This window comes from Anthonomus grandis, chromosome 12 (assembly GCF_022605725.1).
Source record: "Anthonomus grandis grandis chromosome 12, icAntGran1.3, whole genome shotgun sequence".
Lineage (NCBI taxonomy): Eukaryota > Metazoa > Arthropoda > Insecta > Coleoptera > Curculionidae > Anthonomus > Anthonomus grandis.
Genome location: NC_065557.1, coordinates 19,449,854 through 19,475,283, shown reverse-complemented (window position 1 = coordinate 19,475,283; position 25,430 = coordinate 19,449,854). Strand labels below are relative to the sequence as shown.

Genomic DNA, 25,430 nt, shown 5'->3' with positions numbered 1-25,430 from the left:
AACATGACCCAGCTCGCGGAATTGCTTTTCTATTTTACTAATTGTCCCTTGGGTTAAAGGCGGCAAATTTGGAAATTTTTCGTGAAATAAGCGAGCTACTTCCATTTGCGTCCGTGTATTATCTCCATAGCTAATCATCTGTAGAATTGTTATTTTGTGCATTTCTGTTAAATTAACCATTTTTATGACTTGTAGTTAATGAAATTCAAACGACTATAGCACTGACGACTACTTCTGTCATGCAACATGAGTCAACATTAAGTCTGGCATTTTAAACCAAAGTAAACAACAATTTTGATTTTTTTTTATTCTCATATCAATAAAAAGGAATGCTGAAATAGTTTTTGCTTGCTTTATCATTTCCAAGATCTAAATGGGCAAGAAGTATTAAGTGAGTTGTAGAAAATCTTGAAAAATAAATAATTTTCTTTTCTAAATGTTATTTTTTGAATTTTACTTAATATTTCCGAAACAGTCAAAGATAGGTATAGGACATTGTATACAAAATATGTCTAAAATGATCTGAGGAATCTAAAAATTAATTAACATACAGGGTGTTATGTTTAAACTAAGCAAGTTGGTATTGACCACCGTTATCTGATACACCCAATTTTTTTTTTCATACAGGTTTTTATGAAAAAAAATGCGCAACTATAAAAACCAATCGAGCGTTTTTTCCAACACGCTCCCATCTATTTATTAGCTAATTTATTCCATTTGGCTGACACACACTGTATATAGTGTTATATTTTTTTTTCTAAAGTGCAATAAAATGGAATGATGATGGTGAAGCGATGAATGCCAAGTTAATCAAAAGAAAAGAAGTACTAAAAATAGTGAAAGGTTTATGGCCTTAAGAGGGTCTCCAAAAGTTGTTTGATGCCCAGAGGAACTTTACCCCTCTTACCTGAAACGCCCAGAGAAGGAATCCTTCACAATGCTGCTAGCTCAAGCCGATGTGGGTTCTAGCTTCTTTCTCAACCAAATGAACCAAAATTTCTTAGATAGTAACTACCCAAGAGTTACCCAACTAAATGTCAAAATCAGTATGGCGCCACCAAGTTTTGGATTTTATATAATCCCAAAGGACGCCCAATATTTATCAAAATTTATTTAGGCAAGTTCAAAACGAAACTTGGAAAACAAAATCAAAGTCAAATCAGTATACACTATTGTTTCCAAATTACCTATGATATTCCAACCTACTCAACTCAAGTGAAAAACAAATTAACAACAGAAAATAACAATTTATTTAAGTCTTGATTATCACAGAGAATTATGTTATGTTATTTATTGTTAAGAGGAATAATTATTTAAGTTGGTAATAAGGAACCACAACATCACACAAAAAAAATACACAATCAAAGTGTGGTTGTCAAAATAAAATAAGTTATGTTACACCCAAACCTTTTGGAGAATGAAGCTTCAATTCAATTTAAACTAATAACTTACATGGCCCGGTATATTCCGCCACGGACATTGACCTAAGCAAAAAAAAAATAACAACCCTAACTGTTGAAGCTTCCCCACTTAAAATTACCCTTTTATTAGTTTACTCTAATATTTACTAGCTAATCTGAGAAAATTTGACATCTTAGGAGTAGTCTGAAAATAAATAATATAACCCAAGTATATACTCGTAGTACTACGAAGCCGGCTGCGTCTTACCTCACAGGAGTCACTTGTCACATATATATGTACTCATATCAGTAATATTCAATAATAAAATAGCATCGATTAAATAATGTCAATAAAATTTTAAATAAGCTTATGTATGTATCTCAACTCAAAAGATAAAAGTCGTGATAATAAAAATAAAATAAAACAAGTGAATAAAAAAAAAATGTTATGTTCTGTCACTTAGCTCCATACACAGCAGACTACTTCATATTCGAGACTCTCCCAGACATCCAATTCCCAGTCAAGGAAAACTGCAGGCTTCCAAGCTTCACCTCTTCCACTTCACAAGCTCTGGTAGTGGTCTAGGTTAGACGTTAGCTCACAGTTGCTTAAAATCTCCTTCTAGATTAGAGCCAGTAGAGTACATAACCCCAAAACGAAAGCACCATGTGACATGAAGAAATCAGGTCCGTACAAAAAAAATCCGTTCAAAATCCATGTTATGTAGCTTTGCTAATTAAATTGTCCCCTGCCAATGCCAATCAGAACCGCTATTTTGCCGATGTTCGAGGGCACGTGAAAAATTATTAGGTTTTAAATCGCCATAAAGGCCAGTAGATTCAACAAAACAACAAATTATAGCATTCCGCCCAAAAAGTTGATTTACTATCACCACATTTAGTCAATTATATCCCCATATGGGTAAAATTCACACGAATTTCAAAAAGAACTAAAGCACTCTTCACTTCATGACGGCGGTCTGGGAAAAGGAACGACCGCAGAGGTCAAACCCGTATTTAAGCAATCACGCACAAAGTGTATTGCCAATCGAAATATATAACAAAATAACTTAACTTTTTTTATAAGTACCATAAAACCTTTTATAAAAAATAAATAACAAAATTTGTGGCCCAAGGAAGTTGGCAATGAAAATATGTGTCACTATGACAATCAATTTCGATTTTGCCTAGACCAGCAACTTCTTGCTATCTTCCAAGAAAACTAATATTTACATTAGATAAAAAGAGACAAAAATTAGATAGGTCAGTCCGAGTAAAATCAACCAGCATATCTGGTATGGTCAAGCCAAAATCAGATATTGTACTATGAACAGTACAACATACACAATAATTGTACATGCCCAATTAATCATTATTCGTTATAAAATAATTAAATAAAGTATGGAATAAGCAATATGGGATATAATTTAAATTCTAAAATATTTCTTTAGTCCAGAACCGGGTTTTATAAGAGTATAAATAAAATTTCATTAACAACCAGTACAATATGAAGCTGAAATGTACAAAACTAAATGTGTCCTTAAAAAAAAAGAATACTGTAATTTGAAATGGCTAGAGAACAGAACTATGGGTTACTTGGGAGGCTATTACAGAGAGGGCATTACTAGTATCAATCATTAATATTTGTAAAATATCTATTTTGAAAATATAACTATAATCAGTGCTTTTAATAAAGAGTATAAAATGCCAATTTTAACCTGTAACAGCTACCCTCTTTTTCCCCCAAAAAAAAAAATTTCTAAAAAAATTTTTTTTTTTTTTAAATACTAATTTATAGGTGTATAGCCAATTAAGAAAATAATTACACTACCATCCAAATTAAATTTAATTATCTATTGAGTTAAGTAATAGGCAATGAAAATTAAAAAAAATAAATTAAATAGGTAGCTAGTTTCCAACTTCATCATAATAAGGTTTAAGATCTTGTACATGCCAATTTCCTTTTGATTTCCCATGCATATCCTCAAGTTCATAAATGCAGTAACCCACTTTATTTTTTACCCTAAAAGGACCTTCAAAATTACCTGCCAACTTAGCAGTAAAATAGTTCCCTGCATCTGACAATGCATACAATCTTTTCCAAACTAAATCACCAATATTGAATTCTACATTTCGACGTCTTAAGTTATATTGATCCCTAGATTTCTGGCCTGCTTGTAATAATTTCTTCGATACAAATTCCCTTAGCTTCCCTAAAGATTCAACCCTTTTAATGGAATTCCCCTGAGATTGATCAGAAACTATATTTTGGTTAACGTCCCTATATTGAAAAAATTCTGATGCATGCAAAATCATTTCAGTACCATAGTTAATAAAGTAAGGCGTTTTACTTGTAACTTCATGAGTTGCTGTATTAATTGCACAAGCTAAAGCTGCTAGGTTTTCATCCCATATTCTATGATTTTCCGAAGCAAAAGCAGTTAACATGGATTTTAGTACTCTATTGACTCTCTCTGTAACATTAGGAGAAGGATGATAATTGGGATTATACATGATTTTAGATCCATATTTTTTTGCTAAATTTTGAAATTCTTTGCTCTTAAACTGTACCCCATTGTCACACCTAATAACCTCTGGAACTCCATGAAAAAGAAAAATATGTTCCTCAAGAATATTGCATATTTTAGCAGAATTAGCCTTCCTCATGGCAAAGAAACGATTAAATTTACTAAATACATCAGTGACCACAAATATATACATATTGCCACGTTTACTCTTAGGCAAAGGACCAAATAAATCCATACTCACAACCTGCCAACAATGTTTAGGGACCAAATTAGAAACCATTAAGCCTGCTGGCTTCTTTTGTTCAGGTTTGATTTTCTGACAAGTAACACAATGTCTCACAAACCTTACCACGGTCGACCTCATCCCTGGCCAATAATACAATCTGCCTATCTTGGCATAAGTCTTATAGACACCTAAATGACCTCCTAAAGGCGAGCAGTGGCAGCTTGCAAAAACCTCGTGTCTCCTATCCTTAGGAATAACTAATTTCCAATAGTCAGCAGCGTCACGTAAATCTGGGTAATCTAACCTCACATATTTATAAATCTTGTCCTCACTAACTCTCCAAAGAGGAAAATCTAATGGATTTTTGACAATTCTATCTCTCAATTTAATATACCAAGAATCACTAGTTTTATGAAAATCATGGTTGGAGAACTGAACAGAATCACAATTTACCGGGACATTCCTCGATAAAGCATCCGCTACTACATTATCGCGCCCTTTCCTATGAATTATTTTATAGTCGAATTGCTGTAGCCTTAAAGCCCATCTCCCCAATCTACCTTGAGGATTTTTAAGATTATCCAGCCACTGTAAACTATGATGATCACAAATAACCGAAAACTTAGCACCTTCCAAATAACATCTTAATTTATCTATACCAAATAGGACTGCTAGAAGTTCTCGCTCAGTAGCTGAATACAACTTTTCCTGTCGAGTCAAGGTACGAGATATATAACAAATTACATTTTCACGCCCATCATAAATTTGATATAAAACAGCGCCAACCCCATATCCTGAGGCATCTGTTTGCAAAACGAAGTCATATTCGAACCTAGGGCAAGTTAAAATAGGTGCTGAAATCAAGGAATTTTTAACTTTTTGAAAAGCTTCATCACATTTTACATCCCAATAAAATTTAGTTCCCTTTCTTAAAAGTTTGGTAAATGGTGCAATTATATCAGAAAAGGTAGGAATAAATCGACGATACCAAGAGAGCATACCAATAATTCTACGAACTTCTGTCACTGATTTTGGAGTTGGCATGTTAGTAATGGCTTCGACTTTGGAAGGATCCACAGAAATTCCATGACGATTTACTACATAACCCAAATATCTTAACTCGGCTCTACAAAATTTACTTTTTTCCTTATTAAGTGTAAGACCGGCCTCCTCCAAACACTGAAAAACATCTTTTAGAAGCTGTAAATGGCTCTTAAAATCTGGGCTTATTAGAATAATATCATCGATATATCTAAACACTGAATTCTGAAACTTGGGACCGAGGATGGTGTCGATCAACCTTTGGAAGGTTGCGGGGGCATTATGTAATCCAAATGGAAGTCTACGGAACTGAAATAACCAAGTCCAGGAACGGTAAATGCAGTATACTGCTTACTATTTTCCTCCAATTCAACCTGCCAATAAGCACTCTTCAAATCCAAAGAACTAAGATATTTGGCTCCACCCAACTTATCCAAAATGGCTGAAATGTAGGGAAGTGGATATGCACAACGCTCGGATACAGCATTTAATTTCCTAAAATCAACGCAGAATCTCATTTTGCCATCACTTTTAGGCACCAGAAGAACCGGAGAGGACCAAGCTGAAGTAGATGGTTCGATGACTCCCAACTCCAACATCTTGTCAACCTCCTCATCAATGAGTTTCTGTTTGAAAGGTGATACAGGATAATACCTTTGCTTAATAGGCTCACTATTAGTGGTTATCTTATGTTTAACAACTGAAGTGCATCCCAGCCTATCCCCAATCTTTTGAAAGTAAGATGAAACTAATTTATCCAAAGCCAAATGTTCTTCTGCAGATAAATCTGCTTCACACTGAATTAAGGAAATTTCAGAATTTAAGGGTTCTTCAGAAAAATGCCATTCACCTCGACGCATGTCAGGAACAATACCCAAGTTTTTCCAGAAATCAATACCCAAAACCAACTCATGACGAATTTCTGGGACTATAAAAATGTCAATAACCCTAATAACTCCTTTTACACTTACAGGCACGCTAACAACGCCTATACATTCACACGACATATTATTAGCTATTGTACAAGATGTTCTCCTATTAATGTCCAAAGTAACTCCCAATATTTTCAATTTTTCCCAACCAGAACTACCCAAAAAGTCCTATTTGCACCTGAATCCAAAAGACCATAAAATTTAGACCCAAAAATTTCTACTGATAAATAAGGACATTCCCCTGGACCTACATGTGCTAATACATAGTCAAGTACAATTTTATTTTTACAATCCATGGTCGAATCAAAACCAGAAGCAAACCCTCGACCTAAGATTGGCTTCTCGAGCCGTTTCCCTGATTATTATGTCTATTACAATTTGGACAGTTTATTTTAGTAAAGTTATCTTTTCCACAGCCAAAACATTTTTTAATTTTTGATGTACAATTTTTAGCAAAATGATTTGGTTGGTCACATTTAAAACAAAGTTTTACTCCAGAATTAGCATTACCAAAATTATTGTTATTTTTGTTGCCAGAATTCTGATGATTTAGACCACTAGAACCTGTTTTAAAATAACTGTTCTTAAAATTATTAGAATTAAAATTTCTGTTTTGTCCATAACGATCTGAACCTTGGAATTTATTGTGGTTACTAGATCTTTGATTAAAATTTTGATTTTGTCCTGGCCTATTTTGATTATTAAAATTATTATTATTTGCAAATCTATTTGTATTAACAAAAGAACTCTGATTTGAATGAGGTATATTCTGGTTATAATTACTACTTGAAAATCTATTATTATTTAAGTTGGAATTTTGAAAATTTGAGTTTATTGATTCACAATTATTTAGATTGTCAAATTCTGTACTATTAAGTTTACTACCTATTTTAAAATTTTCTAAACTTGTCCTATTATATTGATAATCTAAATCAGGTTCGAGTGACAAATTGCCCTTCTTAGGTGGTTTAAAATCCTCTACCCTTAACCGAGTCTCCTCTAACTTTCTACACAATTCAATAAGTTCAAAAGGTGTATTTATTTCATGCAAAGTTAATCTTTCCTGATAAAAAGGTAAAATGTTTGATCTTAAGACTCTTAATCTTAACTGATCACCAACTGGAGTAGGCATTCTATCAAAAAGTTGAGACATAGCTGCAACATAAATACCAATCGGTTCATCACTACCCTGAGTTCTTTCTAAAATTTGTTTCCATAATTTATCAGCAACGTGTGGAGGTACAAATTCATCTTTCATTAATTTAATTAAAGAGTCCCAATCTGTTGCATATCTAGATATTAAGTGATAATAATTTAAAGCTTGACAGTCAAAAAGATCAGAAGCTGAGTTGAAAAGTTCTGCCTTTGAAACACCCCTTGAAATAGATAGTTCTTCTACCCTCTGTAAAAATGCATTGAAGCTTAAACCTGACTTATTACCTGAAAATTTTAAATTCCATTTAAAAACTGGAACACTTTTGAAATAAGATGTAGATGGTTGCATATTGGTATTTATCGCAGTCATATTAACTTCATTTCGAGTAGGCGTAGAATTATCATGAATAGAAGTTCGAGTTGAATCTAATAAAGTATTTACTTCAAAATTATTATCTAAGGGTGGATCAATGTTAGAGTCTGAAAGAAGTTTTATTTTATTTTCATACTCAGAAACTAATGTTGTAAGTTCAAGAAGTAAAGAGGACCTTTTTGAAGCCACCTCTTTATCGGTGTCTGTAATCCTATTTATTCTGCCAGTTAAATGAGCAAATTTTGTTTCTATTTTCAAATGTTGTGTAGTTGTGCCAGGAAAAGATGAAATTGAATCTTTTAACTCAGTAAGTTTATTTGCACAAATCGGAATTTCGATATCAGGGTCAAGAGTTGCTGAGCTTTGAACTGAATTGCCTGATTTTTCTAATTGTAAAAGGGAACGCAAACATTTACGCAAGGAATCTGCTGTACCAGAAGGGTCAATACCTCTAACTTTAACTTCATATTCCAGCTCATCCTTTTGCAATCTTTCTATTGTAATCTTATACATGTTGTACTAAAAAAAATTGACAAAAATCAAAAACAAATATATATGTACTATATGAATAGATAGGTCAAAATTAATAGGTTACCAAAATCAACTCCTATATTTTCCTGTAAAAATTCACCAAAAATTAAATAGAAGATTTTTATCCTATTCCAAATCCAAATATCATTTGAATACCTGTCCTAAAATTTCACGTTAACCTTTAAAAAAAATTCAAATCCAAAATATGAATATTAAAGTCCAATCCAGTGAAAGAAGAAAAAAAAATTTTTGGGTAACTATAGAGAAAGAAGAGTAAGTTGGGGCGCCAGTGTTATATTTTTTTTCTAAAGTGCAATAAAATGGAATGATGATGGTGAAGCGATGAATGCCAAGTTAATCAAAAGAAAAGAAGTACTAAAAATAGTGAAAGGTTTATGGCCTTAAGAGGGTCTCCAAAAGTTGTTTGATGCCCAGAGGAACTTTACCCCTCTTACCTGAAACGCCCAGAGAAGGAATCCTTCACAATGCTGCTAGCTCAAGCCGATGTGGGTTCTAGCTTCTTTCTCAACCAAATGAACCAAAATTTCTTAGATAGTAACTACCCAAGAGTTACCCAACTAAATGTCAAAATCAGTATGGCGCCACCAAGTTTTGGATTTTATATAATCCCAAAGGACGCCCAATATTTATCAAAATTTATTTAGGCAAGTTCAAAACGAAACTTGGAAAACAAAATCAAAGTCAAATCAGTATACACTATTGTTTCCAAATTACCTATGATATTCCAACCTACTCAACTCAAGTGAAAAACAAATTAACAACAGAAAATAACAATTTATTTAAGTCTTGATTATCACAGAGAATTATGTTATGTTATTTATTGTTAAGAGGAATAATTATTTAAGTTGGTAATAAGGAACCACAACATCACACAAAAAAAATACACAATCAAAGTGTGGTTGTCAAAATAAAATAAGTTATGTTACACCCAAACCTTTTGGAGAATGAAGCTTCAATTCAATTTAAACTAATAACTTACATGGCCCGGTATATTCCGCCACGGACATTGACCTAAGCAAAAAAAAAATAACAACCCTAACTGTTGAAGCTTCCCCACTTAAAATTACCCTTTTATTAGTTTACTCTAATATTTACTAGCTAATCTGAGAAAATTTGACATCTTAGGAGTAGTCTGAAAATAAATAATATAACCCAAGTATATACTCGTAGTACTACGAAGCCGGCTGCGTCTTACCTCACAGGAGTCACTTGTCACATATATATGTACTCATATCAGTAATATTCAATAATAAAATAGCATCGATTAAATAATGTCAATAAAATTTTAAATAAGCTTATGTATGTATCTCAACTCAAAAGATAAAAGTCGTGATAATAAAAATAAAATAAAACAAGTGAATAAAAAAAAAATGTTATGTTCTGTCACTTAGCTCCATACACAGCAGACTACTTCATATTCGAGACTCTCCCAGACATCCAATTCCCAGTCAAGGAAAACTGCAGGCTTCCAAGCTTCACCTCTTCCACTTCACAAGCTCTGGTAGTGGTCTAGGTTAGACGTTAGCTCACAGTTGCTTAAAATCTCCTTCTAGATTAGAGCCAGTAGAGTACATAACCCCAAAACGAAAGCACCATGTGACATGAAGAAATCAGGTCCGTACAAAAAAAATCCGTTCAAAATCCATGTTATGTAGCTTTGCTAATTAAATTGTCCCCTGCCAATGCCAATCAGAACCGCTATTTTGCCGATGTTCGAGGGCACGTGAAAAATTATTAGGTTTTAAATCGCCATAAAGGCCAGTAGATTCAACAAAACAACAAATTATAGCATTCCGCCCAAAAAGTTGATTTACTATCACCACATTTAGTCAATTATATCCCCATATGGGTAAAATTCACACGAATTTCAAAAAGAACTAAAGCACTCTTCACTTCATGACGGCGGTCTGGGAAAAGGAACGACCGCAGAGGTCAAACCCGTATTTAAGCAATCACGCACAAAGTGTATTGCCAATCGAAATATATAACAAAATAACTTAACTTTTTTTATAAGTACCATAAAACCTTTTATAAAAAATAAATAACAAAATTTGTGGCCCAAGGAAGTTGGCAATGAAAATATGTGTCACTATGACAATCAATTTCGATTTTGCCTAGACCAGCAACTTCTTGCTATCTTCCAAGAAAACTAATATTTACATTAGATAAAAAGAGACAAAAATTAGATAGGTCAGTCCGAGTAAAATCAACCAGCATATCTGGTATGGTCAAGCCAAAATCAGATATTGTACTATGAACAGTACAACATACACAATAATTGTACATGCCCAATTAATCATTATTCGTTATAAAATAATTAAATAAAGTATGGAATAAGCAATATGGGATATAATTTAAATTCTAAAATATTTCTTTAGTCCAGAACCGGGTTTTATAAGAGTATAAATAAAATTTCATTAACAACCAGTACAATATGAAGCTGAAATGTACAAAACTAAATGTGTCCTTAAAAAAAAAGAATACTGTAATTTGAAATGGCTAGAGAACAGAACTATGGGTTACTTGGGAGGCTATTACAGAGAGGGCATTACTAGTATCAATCATTAATATTTGTAAAATATCTATTTTGAAAATATAACTATAATCAGTGCTTTTAATAAAGAGTATAAAATGCCAATTTTAACCTGTAACAATAGGAAAAAAGACAGCCCGGCGTTAGTTTAAAATTTTGTCGTAAATTGTAATGTTTTCTGAAAATATGCTATTCTTTATCAAATCAACATTTTTAAACCAAAAAAAGGAAAATTTTTATATTGAAACAATAATGCCCTTATTAAATTTTTTGTTAGCAGCGACGGATTTTGAAACGAAAATGAAGATTCTGGTCAATAAAATTATATAACTATGATTTGAAATGAGCGAGAAATTTTCAATAGAAATCCGTATATAGCTTCTAATATATATTTTTTTTAATCAGGTAGGAGATAAGAAATTGGATGACGTTCAAAAACGGCGCATAGAAAAGCAATATACTCTACCCGACCAACCCAGTTTGATTGTTCATCCTTCAAAAACAGCAAAATCCGGCAAGTTTGATTGCGTATCCATGTCCTTATCATTACTCCTTGACTATCGTCCTGACGATGCGAAAGAACACGCGTTTGAGGTATTTTAGTTTTGCCTAATATTGCATTATAAAAATAATAAAATAAGTTATATTTTAGGTTTATCTTTTTGCCGAACTTTTTAACGAAATGCTTATGAGAGACTTCGGCTTCAATATTTTCAAAGCTTTATGTCAATTGCCCGATAAACCTAAAGAAGAGGATCGGAAAAAGAAAGATGTAGATGATAAAAAAGAAAAGAAAGAAGGAGAAAAGGATGAAAATGTTAAGGCAGAAACAAGGTAGAAATCGTGTAAAATAACGATTTTCTTATATCCAATTGTATTGTTTCTTTATTATGAAGTTTTTATGAAGAGCTTAAAAATTTATTATTGTTTAAAAATGTATGGTATTTTATGCGTAATACAGCATTTTTCAGGCGGTAACTAGCATCAAAAAACAAAACAAAAGTAAAAACTTTAAGTCAGGGTCTCATTAAACATACATATAATTTTTAAAAAGCTACACGCGTTTCGCTCCTATCGGTAACCATTATATTAAACTCTATTTGACTGATGTTTTTAGCTCTGAATCTAAAAAGGACGACAAGGACAAAGATGGCAAAGAAAGAGAAAATGATAAAAAGAAAGATAGGGAAATCAGAAGAAGCGACAAAAAATCTGATTCTAGTGATGACGAAGATGACGATAGTCGGAGTCGTCGAAAGAGGAGGGAACGTGTCAAGCTTGTTACCAAAGATAAGCATTTGTTGCTGTCGTTTGTTTACTTTGATCAGAGTTACAGTGGTTACATCTTTGAACAGGATCTCGAGGAACTGCTATACTGTTTGGGTACGTTTCATTTTCATTAACTACGTTTTAAGGAATCGATGCCATATTAGGTTCATCGGAAATGGTAGTGAACCCAAAATACTGATTTTTACAGGAGACACTAAAAACTTAACAGATTTGGCAGTATACATCAAGGATGATTCAAATTTTTAAATTTAAATTTTTATATTAATCCTTCACTTGAGTATCTGGCACTAAAGGTTAAAGTAAAAAACTACTTTATGGTTTTTGTGTGTTTTAACGTCCACCTAATAATAATTTTAATAGTTATACGAGTGATTTTGGCAATATACTGTCTAATATCTACCCTACCGTTGATAAGGTAATCTGCATGGGTGATTTTAACGTTAACCTGTTAAATTTAGAAAAGCCATTGGTTAATCTGTTTGAAAAGTATATATAAAACCCACCAGAGTATCTAAAAATTCAATGTCATTATTAAATCCTATTTTTATGACTGATCAGTCCTTAATGCTTAAGTCTAAAGTTGTTGCTACAGGAAATATATCGGATCATTGTTTAGTCTATGTTGGCATTAAAGTTGAAAAGCTTCGACCTGATCCCAAAATTGTATTACATAGGAACTATAATAATTTTGATGACTTATTTTTACACGATCTCTGTCTTCTAAATTGGAATTAATAGTTTATGAGCAAAACATTGACAATAAAATTAAAATCTTTGGTAATCTTTTAAGCCCACATTTTGACATGCATGCGCCTGTTAAAAAAATTAGGGTGACTAAGCCAAGAGCACCCTGGTTGACGCATGATTTAATACTGCAGATGACACAAAGGGATAGAGCCCTCCAAATTTTTTAAAAAATCTCGATCCAATAACGATTGGGAAACTTATAAACGCTTCCGAAACTTTACACATTCCTTAGTTAGATAAGAAAAAAACAGATATTTAGACAGGGTGAGCGCAGAAAAAAATTCCAGAAAAACATGGCAATCTTTAAGATTATATTTATTTTAACTTTAAACAAAAATAATCATATACTTAATCACTTCAATCGCGATTTTTTTGGTGAAATTGTATTTGGTGAGATTGTATAACCAAATTTATCTCTTTGTCACCGATAATAAGATCATTTCTGAAAGTCAACGCCGATTTAGAAAACAATTTAGTACTTCTGTTGCTTTAGTAGACGTAGTCGATACTGCACTGGTTCTCCTTGATTATTCAAAAGCTTTTGGCACTGTTAATCGTCAACCTAAGCTAAAAGCCAAATTATAGCATTATGGATTTTCTAGGCAATCACTAAATTTAATTTGTTTATATTTCTCTAATAGATTTAAAAAAATTTGTCACAACGATATTTTTTCTGAATAAATTCAACTTTTATCTGGTGTCCCACAAGGCTCTATCCCGAGACTATTGTTTTTTATTTTATACACTGCCGACATATTAAAATCTTTAAATCATTGTAAAGGTATAGCGTATGCGGATGACAAACAGTGACATCATTTTAATAAAACAGATTTTTTACATGCGTCAAATATCACTCAGGATTTACAATTAATATATCAACTTGGTTAATAAGGACGAGGTGTTCTTGTATGACATAGACAATTACATGGCTATACACTCATGCAGAGACGGCAGAGGTGGCGGAACATCACTGTATATAAAAAAAAATATAAAGTGCCAGGAAGTAGATAGGTTTAGTACAGAAAAGACTACAAACTGGATCTGTGTAAATATCGGTGAGTCTGACTTAAAAAAATTTGTATATAAATTTAGTCAAATTAGTAGGTCTGTTATTGTATCATCATTTCGGGACTTGACTGAACTGATCCAGGTAGCTAAAAGAGAGTCACAAAACATAAAGACAGTAAAAATAAAAGAAAATAATATATGGATTAATACCGAAATTCTGAGGCAAAGGGATGATGGTTATAAAAAAAAATCTGGGTAATCTATTGTATAATGATGAATTTCGAAAAATTAAAAGTAAAGTTAATAATAAATTAAAACACTGAAAAACACTGAAAAATCAATTTTTTCGTAAGGAGTGGGATCGTGCAGGAACTGATCAAAAAACGCAGTGGAAATTTGTCAATAGTTTTTTTAATAGCAAACCTAACAATACTCAAATAGACTTTTTAAATATAAACGGCAAAATAATCAAAGAGCAAAAGGATATTGCTGATAACTTAAAGTTACATTTTCCGCAGGTTGGTGAGAATATTGTAAAGGAGTTAAACAATGAAATTCAAATTTTAAATAATGATAACATAGGTTTTGAAGAAGTAAGTAGCAGTGACACTTTTATTAATATTGAACCAACCAACCCAAATGAGGTCTCTGAGATTTTGTTGGAGTTAAAACGTAACTCTTCTCCGGGTGAAGATGGAGTGACGGTCTTAGACTTAATTAATTTAAAGGATCATGTTATAGGTATTATTTCAAATTTAATAAATAAAGTGTTTACTACTGGCGTGTGTCCTCAAGAATTAAAAAAAAAATATATTCCAATTTTTAAATCTGGTAAAAAGGAACAAATGAACAACTACCGACCTATTACTATTATCAACACTTTATCTAAAGTCCTGGAAAAAGTTATTAGGAAAAGGTTAATGAATTTTGTTGATAAAAATTCACTGCTTGATCAGTATCAATATGGTTTTGTTAAAAATAGTAGCACCCTTGCTGCTTCTGTTTATTTTATTAGTACCATTTCAAAGGCATTAGATCAGGAAAAAATTGTGGTGGTAATATTTATTGATTTGAAAAAGGCTTTTGACGTGGTTAGTCACGATTTGTTGATGAGAAAACTGCAGGATTTGGGTCGGGGGCACTTTTCTTAAATCTTATGAATACTTATTTGGTGGATAGAAGGCAGTATGTTGATTTGAGCGGTATTAGCAGCGAATTATTAACAACTATGGTGTACCACAGGGGTCGGTACTCGGGCCGCTATTGTATGTATTATATGTTTTAAACCTAAAATCTGCAAAACTAAATGCACGATATTTTACATTTGCTGACGATACGGCTCAATTATACATAGGGGAGAATGAGCAAGAACTTGTAGAAATAACTAATAACGATTTAAGTTTGTATTATAAATGGTTACTTTCTAATAGGTTAAAAATAAACATCGATAAGACACAATTTATGTTGTTCAAGCAAAAAAATAAACATATAGGTAATATAAACATTAAAATAAATAATTTTAATTTAGAAAAGACATCCTGTGTAAAATATCTCGGTTTACAAATAGATGAATCTCTTAACTGGCAAATGTATATAAATAAAATTACACAAAAAATTCTCTCACTCATACCATGCATATATAAAAGTAGGAGCTATTTAACACATAAAACCAAAATGAATGTATATAATGCCTTTTTCTTATCACATATAAGATATCTTTTACCTATATGGGGTACATGTTGTAAAACAAAATTTAGTGATGTTCAAATAACACAAAATAAGGTACTTAAAATAATGTTTAATTATGAGATAACTACACATACAGAAATCTTGTATAGTGAACTAGGCATTTTTAATTTGGAAAAACTGTTGATTCTTGAACAATGTAAATTATTGTATAAAATCCTAAATAAGCAATTAAAATGTAATTCCAGTATAACATTCTCCAACGAAATTCACAGCTACAACACCAGATCTCAATCCAACTTATATGTAGTATATAGTAGAACTAATATAGTAATGAACAGCCCAATTGACCGCGCATCTAAGACATATAATGAATTGCCTAATAATTAAAAAAAAATAAAAATAATTTGTAAATAAATTAAAATATTTCCTTTCTACATAGTTTTATATAGTTTATTAAAAATAGGATTAATATCGTATAATAATGGTGATACTGGTAGTAATGGTAATATAATGTACATTATTTATCTTGGGAATAACACTAATTTTTGTTGAATATTCTAGAGTTCTCTAGGCCAGAGCTATATGCACTGTTTAGAGTTGTTAAGTTTGTAAACTTTATTTTAAGAAATATATGCTTGTTTTCAAAAAAAAAACTTTCTGCTGAATATAGTCTTAGGCTTAATCCGTTAAGTCCGCTTTAATGGTTTTTGGACCTAAAATCAATCATAATTTTCTGAGCCTAAATTGAAATATTTATATTAATAATATTAGACTTCCTGTTATAAATTCTGCAAGACATTAAGGTGTTATTTTAGATTCTAATCTAGGGTTTAAAGAACATGGCGCAAAAATCATACTCGTCGTTAAAGATACTATACAGCATCGTCATTTTTTAAGTTTAGCATTGCGTAAATTTCTTAGGGAGTCACTTGTGTTGTCTAACCTAAACTACTGCGATTTTATTTACTGTCCATGTTTAGATGCTTCTGATAAATTTCGCATTCAAAAAATACAAAATACTTGTTCTCGCTTTATTAACAATCTCAGAAAATATGACCATACATTTAATAACTTGAATTGGTTAATGATGGAGAATCGTAGATTTCTTCATCTAGGAACTTTCTTTATAAGAATAGTTACTAACCCATCGTTGCCGGCTAAAATTAAAAATAAATTTGTTTTTCGAAATAGCATTCATTCAATGCCTATGATAACAATGCCTCAGCATCGAACTACTATGTTTCAAAGAGGTTTTACGTATAACAGCAAAAAATTGTTAAAATCTTTACCATTAAATCTGAAAATTTTAAGTCAACAACAATTTAAAAACCAATATAAGAAGACGCTTTAATTTATTTTAAATATTTACACGATTTGTTTTTAAAAAAGTACTTTAAAAAAGTTTAGGTTCTTTTTTTTGCATTTAATTTAGTATGTAAGTTTTGTTTTTTTTTATGTATATTTCTTGTTTTTACTTGACATTTGAATTTATTTGTAATTTATAGTTTAAACGTTATTGTGGATTTAAATACTTAATTGTGTGCAGTAGAGTAGTAGCCCTAGGCTAGACTTCGCTCTTTATTACCATGTAACTTTTTTTTGCTAATAAAAAGACTTCTATTATTATTATTATTATTTTTCAATTTTGCTTATTTTTAAATGCTCTAAAATTATTATTTGCAACATATCAATTTCAAATCCACTTTTTATTAAACATTTCCTTAATTTTTTTTTTTAATTTTAATATTGGACTTAAAACCTTTGATGTCTGTAATAATTTTAAGAATACATGTATTTTTATTGGCAAAAGCTACATTAGTATCTTCTTACATTTAATTTTAATACAAACATGCAGTAAATTATCATGAAAAATAATAATAAATCTTTTGGAATTCTCTTTTTCAGCTGCTAAAAATCGTTACGCGTAGCTTTTGTATAACCGCGGCCAATAAGGAAAAAAATCATAACAAAACTGATAACAAAGAATCCTTCAAAAATATTTATAACTTTGCAAAATGGCCGGAATACAAATTTAAAATTCAACAAAATTAATAAATTAAGATAGGTTTGATAACGCCATTGGAAAGCTGAGTAAATTTTCTATGAATTCTGTTTTAGTCAAATTTTCATTAGATCAAAAATAAGGGTGAGGGAATCAAATGAAAGTTAGATGGCGCTTTTCACTGTTGCTAGAGTTTTGCTGAAATTTTTCCAACATTTCAAATGGATCGGTATGCATTAACTTACAAATTATAAAATCGTTGATTGAATATTTGGGAAGATACGCAATCCTATGTTAAAAAGTGTACCCGGTCGACTATCGGATTGCCGTTCAGTTTCGTGCACCGCGTGGTGCTGCCGCGAAGCGTCAAATCTAGGAACGATTTATTTTAGCTGTGTGGACCTGGCTTTTGGCTTCTTTGAATCAGGTTTTCAACGACGCTGGAATCTCCGGTTACGCGGCCGTATTGGATATTTTTTTAAGATATGGGATGATGCTGCCAACTATGTTTTTATTTTTTTTTTTGAGCATACAATACAGTGTCATTTATGTGGTGGTCAAGTGATAAGTGATATACTTAAGGGTGGAGGCATATGGAAATTTCATAAAAGTTAAATTTTATAAACAAATAATTACTTAACAAAATATGTTTTTGAGACAAAAATTAATACAAAAATATATATAAAAAGCTATTTTTACAAAATTACCAACAAAATTTAATACAAGTTATAATTCCAACAAACATTATGTTTCCTCCATTTTGTGTTCAAGAGGGTCAAGTTTTTAAATAAAAAGCCCGTTGCACTTAATTAACTAAAAACTAATATACAAAAAATATGTGGAACAAATTTTAAGATATAAGTAGGTTTCACATAAATATTATAAAGAATAATTGAAATAATTCATAAGACTTAATACCGATGGTAATATAACTTCTTGATCAATAATTTTTTGTAAAAAGTAACCCATTTTGTCATGTGATTCAATATCTGAAAAATTGTGCAGCGTAGTAAGATCTGTAAAGTAAGGGGTTGTGAGTGAGGATGTTAATAGAAATAGAAAATAGGCCACATTTTAAGTTTTAAGCGACACAGGAAAATTCTCAATTACCAGTTGTTACAACTATACTTAAAACTATAAAAAGATACCTAGTAACAAAAAAAAACATTTTGTTTAAAGACCCCGCATCACGGTTATACAGGACGTCAAGAGAGGTGGTATAATTAGAGGAAAGTTGAGCAATATAGTGTCCTTTTATAATAAAATCTAAATACTTCCTAAATTTTGCAAAAAACTGATATTTGGCAAAATCATTTTATTTTTTTTCTGGCGTTATTTCAAAATATATGACAAAAGTATTTATTAAATGAATAAATTATTGTGACCACTTTTTCTCGTCTATACGATGACATCTTTAAATTTAAAATACGACGTTCTGTCTTTAAAGAGCCATCATCAACTTTGTTTTTCTTTGTCGGCGCTATATTGACCATTTGCAGTTTAACGACGCGGGAATCTTTGGGCGCCCGGCCGTTTTGTTATTTTTTTAAGACAAGGGCGATGATTATAACAGCGCTTTTATTTATTTTGTTATTGCCGATATTTAAATGCGCTGTGATTTCGCATAAATAACTATATAAATGTGGTGGTCAAGTAATGTAATGGAAGGTGCTATCTCTTACAACTTAAATTTTATTAACAAATAATAAATTACTTACCAAAATCCTTTTTTGAGACAAAAATAAATAAATAAAAACAAAACAAAAATTCAATAAGCTTTTATTTATTAATTAGAAAATTAACAAAAATATTAAGTAAAGGTGATGATATAGGTAGGTTTCACGTAAATATAAAGAGTAAATTAAATAATTAAAGATTTAATATCTATATACGGTACTATAGTTTTTTAGAGTCAATAATTTTTTGCAAAAAGTAGCCCGTAATGTGATTTTTGACAATACGGGTTTGTGAAACCAGCCAATATCTCAAAAACTGTGTAGGGTAGTGAGATCTGTGAAGTACACTTTTTTTGGACAAAATATTGAAAATCAGATACCTTTAACTGAAATTAATATAAAAATAAAATCGCAAAATTTAAAAGGTTTTGAATAAGGGTGTAACAACACTATAAAATATAGAAAATAGGCCACATTTTAATTTGCAATACAGGCAAACACTTAATTACTAATTCTTAAAACTAGAAAAAGTTAATAAGAAAAAAAAACAAATATTTTGTTTAACAGTGTGAAGGGTCTCATCGCGATTATACAGGATGTCCAAAATAAGGATGAGCAGTAAATGGGTTAATTAGGCGAAAGTTGCGCAATATAAATGCAATGATTGAATAAATGCAATCTAAAAATTGGAAAAATGCCAAATACTTCCTAATATTCAGGAAAAAGGTGAAATTTGGCAAAATGGTTTTTTATTTTTTTCTGGCGTTATTTGAAAATATAAAATAAAGTCATTTATACATTGTTGTAAACACTTTCTCTCATTTACAAGTTAACATCTTTAACTTTTAATTACGACGTTCCTTCTTTAGAGAGTCATAATCAACTTTGTTTCTTCTTGTCGACCTTTGTCGAACCCTTTTAATTACTTTTTCAACGAGGTAATTTCTAGTGAGTAGTTGGAATCATCCCTATTAAATATTATATACCTCTCTCTCTTGTAAATACAATTTCGAATTTCAAAAAATTCAAAACATACTTTATTCATAAATACATGGTACCTACTTGTTGACACGGTACTTCTATGATATAAAATAGGCACATTAATCGACATATTACTAACACATAATTTAAAAACAATACACAATAGTGGGTTCAATATACTAGTATAAACACAAAATGTATTTTCAATTTCAAAGCAAGACAACTTAAATTTTTTAGTTAGTAAGAGTAACATCACAAATTCTAACCTTTACATCTTTACTAAAAACTAATTATATACTATTGGCCTATTCCTAACTATCTTCAAAAAATTCTAATGCTATAAAAATACTTGCTTTTAAGAAGTTTTGTTAAGGACTTTTTAAAGCGAGGAGAACTTTTAGAGACTTTTATGACATTTGGAAAATGATTAAAAATTTTTATGCTCAAGTAAATAAGAGAATTCTTAGTTCACTTTTCGGGATGGGCATTGGAATATTGTATTTTTTCTGATATTATAATGTTTTAAGGAGCCATTATTTTGAAGATACAATTTATATTTTTTGTATATTAGGGAAGCAGACTCAACAATAAACAAGCAACACAAGGAAAGTATTTTTAAATAAGGGTCTGCATGTCCTGTGGAGATTTATGACACATATATTTAATGGCTCGTTTTTTAAAAACAAACATCGAGTCAAAAAGCCGTTTACTAATGCAACTCCAAAATGTTATTTCATACTGTAGGTATTTTTGTATGAAAGTAAGTTCCAACTTTCAACAAAAAAAAATAGACCGTTTTTGCAGATATCAATCTCAGTTCATTTAAAACCACTCTAACAGCATAACATCGTCTAGCCAGTTTTTGCCTCCTGACATATCTCCATAAAACTTAGGTTTATGATCGATAACAATTCCAAGAAATCTGTTAAAATTATTCACTTCCAATTCTTTGTTGTGAATCATGAACTGCTCTGAACATAAAAACTTAACAATTTAGTCTTATCTATGTTTAAAGACAACAAATTAGCATCAAACCACTGTTTAATCATTAATAAATCTTTAGAAATTGTTCTTGTTAATGTGCTTTTATTATTGTCTGCCCATAAGATAGTGGTGTCATCTGCAAAAATAGTGAAGAATCCTCTTATCTGGAGAGACGCCAAGTCATGTATATACAATAGAAATAAAATAGGACCGAGAAACGAACCCTGCTTACTACACAAAGTTCAGACAAACTGCCATTTGGCCAAAAAAACTTTTTTCTGTCTAACAAAACAAAATTTTAACCATTCTAGAGCAACTCCCCTAAACCCATATCTAGAAAGCTTACATATTTGCAATCAAAAGAGTTTGTTAAATATTCAAATAAAACAAGGACTGAATTAAGGGTCCAAATAAATCCGTTAAGGCAGTGAATATTATTTATTTTTTTATTATTTTCATGTACTCAAAACTTTCTAAAGACTTGTATTATACTATCTGGTAAATTTAGAGAAATTTAAGTGCAAGTGCTCAAAATTGACCAGTGCATTCAGTTTTTTGTTTATTAAATATTAGGATTATTATAAATATATATAATAATATTACGATTTTCGAAACACCGTCAAAGGATAAAGTATCTAACAGAAAATTGAAAAGTTATCACCCAAAAGTAGTTTTCACTGTATTTTATTACTTGTAATAATCAATATTTAACAACTGAAAAAGCTGTTATTAAAGATATCTTAATACAAAATAATTATTTTAGTTTGTTAGTTTAATTAGAGTTTGATAATGCACATATAAAATTGAATCAACCAATTTTTACGACAAATCTTATTTTACAATTTATTCCAGGTTTTTCTTATAAGATAAAAAGCATTGCTAAAAAAATGAACATAAGAATTATTTTTAAATCACAAAACACATTACGATTTATTAAGAAAAACTTAACCTTTCAATTAAAATGAACTTAATAAAAATCTAATATATAAAATTCTTTGTACTTGTGGTAAATTTTACATAGGTGAAACCTGTAGACCATTACCAATAAGAATTAATGAACATAAATCTTACATAAATAAATATACAGGGTGGTCCGGTTTCGATGGCGGAAAATTAAATGGCCGACGGAGAACGAAAAAATAATAAGTTTGCTATTATAAATAATATTCGAAAAATGATTCGTTAAAAAATTACAGGGTGTCAAAATTCTAATTAAAAAAATATTTTTTTTTATTTTTCTTAAACCACTTTAGATATTTTAATGAAATTTGGCACGTTTAGACAGTTAATCAAGACGCATCTTTTCGTGCAAAAATTATTAATTTTATTTACCAGTGGCGTGTGTGCGGGCCGATCTTCATACAATTTTAATTAATTTTAATTAAAAAAATGATGCGCCACTGTTTTTTTTTTAATTTCTTTTTTTTTATGAAATCCTTGTTTAATTTAAAATAAAAAACATCTCTTTACTTTTTGTCGTACGACACACCGTTTGCGAGTAAAAATGCTGATTAATTCGTTTAAAAACAATAACAAAATAAAAACAATTAATAATTAAAGAAGTTGTTCAAAATGCAGCCCACCGACCTCAATACATTTTCTACACCGAGTTATTAAGGAGTTTATTGCAGCCAGTACCACAAAATTTTGATTTTGCATGTCATTACATGCTTCCTGAATTCTTAAGATTAATTCCTCTCTGTTAAATACGGGATTAGCGTAACTTTATCCTTAATGTTTCCCCAAACGTAAAAATGGCCAGGGTATTGGTCCAATACCATTTTGATCATTAATATCATTCCTCCCTAGCCGGCCAATCCACCTTCGAGGGTAATTATTATAAAGCCAGTTTCTTACACCTATTCCAAAATGTGGGGGGGCTCCATCCAGTTGTATCCAACTTTCATGTCTCAAATTAATGGGTAAATCCTCAATGTAGTCCGGCAGACTATTATTTAAAAACTCCAGAAATAATTGTGAGTTTAGCCTTGGAGGTAGGAAATGCGGACCACAAACATTATCACGAATAACGCCCAACCAAACATTAACGGAAAATTCATTTTGAAACGATCTTGGCCGAATTGCATGAGGATTCTGTTGTGCCCAAACATGAATGTTATGAAAATTTATCACTCCGCGTCTTGTAAAACAAGACTCATCCGTCCAAAGTATCTTGTGTAAAAAGTCGGGATTTTCCTCTGTTGAGTTTAAAAGTCACTGACAAAATCTTACTCTCTTTTCAGCATCACCAGGGTGTAAACCCTGAACAGGCTGTAGGTGATATGCATGCCTGTGGTCAGCGTGTAAGGTTCGCAATATTTGAGATTTAGGAATTTGTAGTTGTTGAGCTGCCTTGCGAGAGCTCAGCCTTGGATTATTATCAAAAGTGCGCAGTACACGATTTTCATTATTATTTCTCTGGTTTCGGTATTGTTCATTATTACCACGCAGACCAAAGTTGCTAAAATTTTGATGTGTTCTAATGAACACGCGAGCATCTGGAATTCTTCTATTTGGATACCGTCTTCAATATTCACGAACTGCCGCTTCCGCATTTCCATCACAAAATCCATAACAAAAATGAATATCAGCGTATTCATTACTTGAAAAACGCATTTTTCACAATACTTTTAACAACACTGTTAACAATAGCAAAATTAATAAGTTAACCAACGCAATAATTTGACTTACTTAAATAATTAACTGTCATAATAAAATACAAACAAACCGTCTTTTGTTTTATGCATGCATTGCCTTCTTGCATTATTACATTCATTATTTATTCGAATTTCGGAATCCAGATTCTTGTGTCTTTAATTAAATTTAGTATTTACATATTTTTTGTTTAATAAAAAAAAATCGGCATTTATAAAAAATTATTTTTTTACTCGCAAACAGTCTGTCGTACGACAAAAAGTAAAGAGATGTTTTTTATTTTAAATTAAACAAGGATTTCATAAAAAAAAGAAATTAAAAAAAAAACAGTGGCGCATCATTTTTTTAATTAAAATTAATTAAAATTGTATGAAGATCGGCCCGCACACACGCCACTGGTGAATAAAATTAATAATTTTTGCACAAAAAGATGCGTCTTGATTAACTGTCTAAACGTGCCAAATTTCATTAAAATATCTAAAGTGGTTTAAGAAAAATAAAAAAAATTGATTTTTTTAATTAGAATTTTGACACCCTGTAATTTTTTAACGAATCATTTTTCGAATATTATTTATAATAGCAAACTTATTATTTTTTCGATCTCCGTCGGCCATTTAATTTTCCGCCATCGAAACCGGACCACCCTGTATATTTATAGATATACCTATAGATATAAATATAGACCCTATAAATAAAAAGTAATATCCTATAAAAAGCTTCTTTATCCCGCCCAAAAATGTTTGTGATATGTCTTTAACATCTTCTAGTTAGCAAATTAAGTGGCCTGTTAAATTTAAAATATTTGTTTGCTCTAGAACTTTTTTTGAAAAGCGAAGCTTTCTTAAAATAAATAGGCAATTTTGCTAAAAAACAAACAAACTTTTTATCCTAAAATCTATCGTCCATTTACATTTGTGCATTAAAAGAATTATCCTGTCTATATGTAAGTAATATATAATAATAATTATAGTTATAATAATATTATAATACTTATTGTCGTAATAGGTAAGGTTTGTCGCCAACTTGTAAAGGGTTTGAAAATATGCAAAAGGGCAAATAGGAATATTTTCAGTAATGCGAGCACGAGAATGAGCATTAAAAGTATACCCACTCATGTACTTTTAATACAGTTAAATCTGCCTATAAAAAATAAAGTGTCAAGTTTAAGTAATATTATAATATTCTTTACTTACCATTTTTCCAATTTATTGATGAAACTTTTGCATCTAAACTCTCAAGGCTTTGAGCGTTACATGAGGTATCAGGCAAAGAAATTGTGTTTCTAGAGGCCGGTTCTATAATTTAGAGTAAATTTATAACACTAATTTGGAAGGAAAAAGTAAAATATCAAAAATAATACCTTTCCATAAAATTGGTACAGCTGATTTTAAAAGTCTCTGTCGCTTATTACTTACTGCAATATATATTTTGTCAAAATGTTTCTCGCAAACCACTTTGTTTTTTAATAAATTTTCATCCATAACATATGTTTCCGCATTGCATATATTTTCTATCCACTGGTTAAGCAACACTGGTTTTAAAATCGGAAATTTGAAAAAGCTGAGAACATTGTTTTTACATTTTCTTACATTATTGCACCCACGATACGCACACTGATTAATTTTGCCTAAAGGAGCCATTGTCTCACAAACTAAACA

At 30.8% G+C, this 25,430-nt stretch overlaps 1 protein-coding gene across 1 annotated transcript in view; it reads left to right on the top strand.

Moving 5' to 3' along the window:
* The window catches only part of LOC126743400 (cell division cycle and apoptosis regulator protein 1-like), a 58,672-nt gene that overhangs the window by 22,672 nt on the left and 10,570 nt on the right, over positions 1–25,430 (top strand). Inside the window, exons 7-9 of the mRNA XM_050450475.1 lie at positions 11,146–11,334; positions 11,393–11,574; positions 11,858–12,123. Coding sequence (XP_050306432.1) covers positions 11,146–11,334; positions 11,393–11,574; positions 11,858–12,123 — 637 coding nt within the window. The remainder of the gene's footprint in view (positions 1–11,145; positions 11,335–11,392; positions 11,575–11,857; positions 12,124–25,430) is intronic.